The 6,000-nt window shown below is 41.9% G+C and overlaps 1 protein-coding gene across 2 annotated transcripts in view; it reads right to left on the bottom strand.

Moving 5' to 3' along the window:
• Window positions 1-2,986: 2,986 nt before the first annotated feature.
• kdm6a (lysine (K)-specific demethylase 6A) overlaps window positions 2,987-6,000 on the bottom strand; it is a 51,372-nt gene continuing 48,358 nt past the window's right edge. For both annotated transcript variants that reach the window (XM_085383966.1, XM_085383965.1), the window contains 9 exons: window positions 5,805-5,857; window positions 5,644-5,715; window positions 5,386-5,534; window positions 5,186-5,300; window positions 4,909-5,096; window positions 4,678-4,819; window positions 4,465-4,591; window positions 4,185-4,355; window positions 2,987-4,103 (listed from right to left, as the gene is read on the bottom strand). In XM_085383966.1, the coding sequence (XP_085240092.1) occupies window positions 4,077-4,103; window positions 4,185-4,355; window positions 4,465-4,591; window positions 4,678-4,819; window positions 4,909-5,096; window positions 5,186-5,300; window positions 5,386-5,534; window positions 5,644-5,715; window positions 5,805-5,857 (1,044 nt within the window). In that variant the 3' untranslated portion in view covers window positions 2,987-4,076. The remainder of the gene's footprint in view (window positions 4,104-4,184; window positions 4,356-4,464; window positions 4,592-4,677; window positions 4,820-4,908; window positions 5,097-5,185; window positions 5,301-5,385; window positions 5,535-5,643; window positions 5,716-5,804; window positions 5,858-6,000) is intronic.

Raw genomic sequence — 6,000 nt, 5'->3', positions numbered from 1 at the left:
TGAGGGAGAAAAGGATGCAGGTAATGTGTGTTTATATCACAATTCATGCAATACTGTAGTTGCATGTTTGCCATTAGCTCTTTACTGTAAGCATGTAACTTACAGTAACTTACATGTGCAGCTGGTCTTATTGTCACAAAGAAACACTTCATCTGTTTTTTTCTTTTTACATGGTGTTTTGTTCTTTTCTTTTCTTAAGTTGCAGCTTTTTTGACCTCTCATCTGCTGTTTTCAAATTCAAATTCAAATTTTATTTGTCACACACACACAACCATACACAATATGACATGGGGGTGAAATGCTTGTAGCTGTACAATGCCCGACCATTAAATGACAGTGGTTTTACAGTATTTGTTTCAGAGTTATGATAGTTTGACATTTTCTAATTAGCTAAAAAGCAGCTGACTTACAGTCTCAATAAATACGTCTGTCAAAGCCTCATCAGGCAAGTTTCGATAACTAAAGACTAAAAGTACAAAGTATATTTCCTCTTTATTGTTATGTTAGTTTAGTTTTTGCTTGTGAGGAGAAGCCAATCAGAAGAAAGGGAGAAGATCCAAAATGGCTTGTTTCAGACAGGAGATGAACTGTGAGGCTGTAGCATGAGATAAATGCTTGTAGCTGATATAGACATTTAGCCTAAAGTCTTTTTCTTGTTGTAGTGGAAAAGTATTCATGAGGACAATCCAACGACCCTTCCATGAGTATTCTTAAATCTGACAGATGAAGTTAAGGTGAAGGTGAAGTTAAAACTACAACATCCCAAAGATTATAGCATATTAGACGCATCACCTCATGTCTATACCCTGCTCTCTGTTATGCAGGCTAAATAAACGTGGGCAGGGCGGGGGAAAACCAAGGTTAAAGCAAAATGTTAATCACAAAAGCAACATGAAACAGCTGTACTAAAAGATGTTGCTCACCCTGCTGTTTGATGTACTTCAACACTGCCTTTATTAAAACCACAGATCTCTGTAGGAAAGGGCTTACCAGGAATCCTCAAGACAAAGCAATGCATACCGCATCACTCTACAACCTTCTCTTTACTTTGATCATTTCAATACAGCTATTAGGAAACAAATTCATAAGAAGCAGATTTTACTGAAGTGTCCTTGCGCAAGATACTGAACCCTGAGTTACTCCCGTTCCTCCAGTTGGACAGAAAGCACTTAGATGTTTTTTTTGTTTTTTTTAAAGCACTTGTATGAATGAGACGTTTTTTATTATAAAGTCCTCAAGTAGAGCAGAAACGGTGTGTTTAAGAACCAGTCTATCTAGCATTAGTTGTCGAGTTACTTACGTTTGTGGACAGTCAGATGGTGTGTGGTTTTAAACTGTGTGATGATATTATCTCCTTTTCTCTTTAGAAAGGATGCTCCAGTATCATCTGATAAAGGAGGTAATGGAGGAAGCACTGAAACACCTTTCATTAGTAAAAGAATTTAACACAGTCTCTTTGAAGCTGCTGTGCAGATACGTCCAGGTCACTTCACTCAGTCAGGAAGCTTTCTAAGTAAAACTGCCCGTTAAACCATAACGCCAGTATAAGATTAACTAAAGGGTTATTTTGCCCTGTAAATTTCTAACTCTGGACTGAGCATAATAGACCTCCTTTGAACCCATGCTAGTCGACTGGAGCAGGCTGTGAACCCCAAAGGGCAACCTCCAGAGCTGGAAAATGAGGGATTGATAACAACTGCAGTACCTTTAGGTTTCACTTGAGGCTGTCTGGAAAAAGAAGTCGATCCACACAGAGACTCCAGTGTTAAAAATCTTCAACTTTACAGTGTTCAAGAGCATTTTCACAGCCTGCTACAAAACACAGGCTGTGTGCAGACTAAATTGCATCAGTCCTACTGAATACCAAAGTTTCCATACCAGAGCACATCTGGGTTAGAGGAACAATGAGCCCAAGGGCATGTAGTGACAGTCCTGCCATGACAAACACTCAGGGCAGCTGTGACAGCGGCTAGCTGAAAGCAGTCTCACATGTGGCAACTTGTCAAAACTTGTGGCAACTTGTGATCTCTGCATTTCCATCATTTGTACGATGCAAAGCTGGCTATGGTAACACATCTAATTTGGGAAAATAGCAAATCAAACATAAAATACATCTGAAAGCTGAAGAGCTGTATGTGTTAGCCTGAAAGCCAAATTCACCACAGGACGTTTAGCATGCTCTTCTCCAACCCATGGGTGATGATGATGAACCTGAGTGACCATCTCTGGAGAGGGATTTGAAAATGGGTGTGCACTGAAGCTCCCCATCAAAGAATGGGAGAAAGTGCCCAAAAATATGTGCCAAGATTGTAGCATCATACTCAAAAGACCTGAGACTGTAATTGCTGCCAAAGGTGCTTCAACAAAGTATTGGGGAAAGGCTTGGATTCTGGCGCACATGTTATAATTTTTGCATCTTACATTTAATAAATTAGAGCAGCACTGTGGTGCAGTGGTTCGCGGTATTCCAGCTTCCTCCCAAGAACATGCACGAATTGACCACGAGTGCAAATGGTTGTCTGTCTCACTGTGTTAGCGCTCTGGGATGGGTTCCAGCAGCACTGATAAGGACAGGACGATGGCTAAATTTGAAAGAATTTAAAGCCAACCTTTTTTAGTTTGTTGTTACGGAGTATTGTGTGTAGAAATTTGAGGTGAAAAATAAATTTAATCTTAGAACAAGTGAATGAATGTTGCATTTTCTGGATGCAATGATAAATTAGCATTCCACCCATCCACATGGAAGCCTTTCAGTAACCGGTCTTTAAATTTTTTAAAAAATAATACATTTTTGTATCTTATCTACATCCTTTGTATTGCAGGCTCTGCACTCGTCTTGTGTTACATAAACTTTAAACATTTAACTGCATTTAATTTTATATTGCTGGATGATGATACTGATAATTCTGGCATGTATGGAATATTTTCACTTTCCACCCAACAAGCAGACAGCACTGTTTGCACAGACACAACACAGCTGCAGATGTAAATAAAGACCGGTTTTGTTTATTGACGCATAAAACATCCTTCAAACAATAAACCCATTTCAATGTAAGGTCTCTGTACAATGCTTACTAAGCAGTTTTATTCATATAGAAAACGTTATGAGGGGCCCTGCATTAAAAAAATCACAAGGCTCCTTCAAATTTAATGGCAGGTACTCTGGGAAAAAAAAAGTACAGCATTCCATCAACAAATATTTTTCAGGCAATAAATAGGCATTTATAAATAGTGTAATTTACAACCAAATACAAAAAGAAAACATCACAAATTTAAGTTCACTCTTTCAACTATGTGCAACCCTTTTTCTTTGTGACATGGCCTACAACTCATTTCCTCTCCCTCAACCCAAAGGAACCAAAGTCTCATCATACTTGCAGCATAATCAAAAAAACTTAAGTGATTACAAAAAATCCAAAACAAACAAACGAAGGGAAATGTCTCAAAGAATCTGTCACTCAACGTTTCGCATTACAAAACAGTTTTTAACTCATGTTCCTGACCGAGGAGGTGTCTAACATACAAAAGACCCGCTATGCTAATGTACTTGTGTCATCGAGGGGAAGGAGGGAACAAAGCTCTTGTGAACTCACAAACAGAAGACAAAAATGGCGGGGAACAGGAAAACTATCGAGTCAGTAGTCTTTGCGTGATGATGTTGCCAGTTTAAACTTAATATGTACAAAATTTGACTTTTCTCCTCCTTTTGTGATTTTGTGTGGTTTTTGGGGTGAAGTCCAGCTGAGCCAGCAGTAGAACAGTCTGGTCGTGATGACAGGTGGAGCTACCGTTCACCCCCTCTAGTCCACCTGTTTGGGTGGGTGGGTGGGGGGGTTGGGGTGGCACACCACTCTGGGCAGGTTGCATAGACACACAGCTTTCAGGCAGCTGCCTTATGGGATTAGCTACAGGGTGCAGTTGGGTGACTGCCGGCTTACTTCCTGAATATCAGAAGAAACAAACTTAAAAAAAAAAAAAAGAAAAAAAAAAGAGAGAGAGAGAAAAGAAAAAACAAGGTTTCCGGAGAGTTTCTGATTTGTGGTACTAAAAGTCCTCAGAACGAGAGAATATCACCATCAAGAGGAGGAAGGCAGGGGACTCGCCTGTGGGGACAAAGAAGCACACACTGAAGCATTTCATGGTTCTCTGTGGCCCGCCCTGGTGGATTTGTGCCCGATACTTACAAGTGTGAACTGGTCATAAATCTGCATGAGGTCCTCTATCTTGTACTGCTCCAGCACCACAAAGTTGTCCAGGTTAGTGCTCCCCCTACGGGCACAGTCCTGGCAGTGCACCACGTATGTTTTCCTGCTGTTGCTCTCGCTGGTTACAAACAGCAGGTCAAACACTTCCACCTAGGTGCAAAATAGCAGGTGCACAAGCGTTACCAAAGTAGGAAAAGTGACGATCGAATGGCATGCCTGCAGCAGGAAAGAAAATACAAATGAGCAGGGCTGCGCTTACTTCACAGATGCTGCAGTAGTGTGCCGGCTCGTTCTGGGTCCTCCCATGCCACACCAGTTCCTTCCCGGCAGCCAGCAGCAGCTCCCTCTGCATCTGACACTGCTTCAGAGTGCGCAACAAACAATACCTAAGAAACAGAAACACACCTGAGGTAAGATCAAGGTAACATGCACACAAAACCAAGAATGAGATGATGAATCTACAGGCATTTACTTGATCATCTCATAAAGCTTGTGGTCTGAGACTTTAATGTTCCTGGCCATGTTCCATGAGAGGTGGATCATGGGAACGATGGATTTGACGCTCTGCAGTTTGTTCCACTCGTAGCGCTCCACCGCCAGCTTGTACTGATGGGCTGAAGAAAAAAGCACATATTTATGTTCATCTGTGCATGATTCAGTCATACAGCTGGCCCCGATGGAGAAGGAGCTTTCCTTTCCTAACCTGTAAGGGATCCGACATTCCACGCGATGTTGTTGCACCAGCCGATGGCCTGAACCCAATGAACTGTGCCTGTATTAAGCCACACCAAGTCCCCGGGACGCTGGATGAAGCGGTAAACAGGCACATTGGTCTCATACAAGTCCTCCAGGTTGGGCCACCAGGAGCCCATCAGGTAGTTAATGTTGTTCCTGTAAAATAAAGAAATATATCATCAGATACAATGAACCACTTTGAGCTTCACCTAACAGACTTCAAACGATCTTTTCTGTCCACGTACTTTTCACAGAATTCATTGATGACGCCCCAGTATGGCTCAGGCACAGCAAACCACTCGCAGTCCCCAGGACCAATATTAATATTGACGGAGCAGAAATTGTTGTTTTCTTGGTGACCTATGAAAAAGCACGATTACTCAGAGTGAGACAGAGTGAGACAAAAGACTGCACACACACTTGTGGTCACTGCGTTGATCTATACCTGGTGTCCTGCTCCCTGGCACCTTCATATAGAGCTGCACAGTATTCATGCCCAGGATTGTGTGACCTACGTGACTGAGCAGGTTACCAGCTGACACCACTCTGGCGAAGGCAGGCAACTTAGTCAGCTCCTGCAGCTGCTGCTTCCACCTGAAAGGGCAGAGGTCAATGAAACGAAGAAAAGGGACTAGTGCTTCATCTTTCATCAACTGCAAATCGCTCTACACGTTTCATCGACTAAAATGAATGAGTCACTTACTTCTTGTCATCTGAGAGTTCGATGTTGGTGCCAAACTTGATGTGTTTGAACAGACCCTTCCTTCGCTTCACACTAAGAGCAAGAGCGTAAAAGGTCATTAATAACAGAAACAAGAGCTCGCAAAGCTTTCAAATCTACACAGAAAGACAGAGAAAGTTCACCCGTCTGAGGAACCCGCCTCCGCTTCCACCTCCTTTTTCTTCTCATTTTCTTCCTGTTAAAGAAAAGATTTTTATAGGCTGGTAACATACTCAGCAACACGGTGAAAATATTTTCAATGTAACATGGGAGGTGGCTGATTTGTAACATAATACAAGGTCAGAGTTTTGTAGTGAAAATTAACAAACAAAACCAAGC

Source organism: Rhamphochromis longiceps, linkage group LG16 (assembly GCF_057381845.1).
Source record: "Rhamphochromis longiceps isolate RC_006_pf linkage group LG16, R_longiceps_female_GT1.1, whole genome shotgun sequence".
Lineage (NCBI taxonomy): Eukaryota > Metazoa > Chordata > Actinopteri > Cichliformes > Cichlidae > Rhamphochromis > Rhamphochromis longiceps.
The sequence above is the reverse complement of the archived record's forward strand: the minus strand, read 5'-3'. Positions and strand labels throughout refer to the sequence as shown.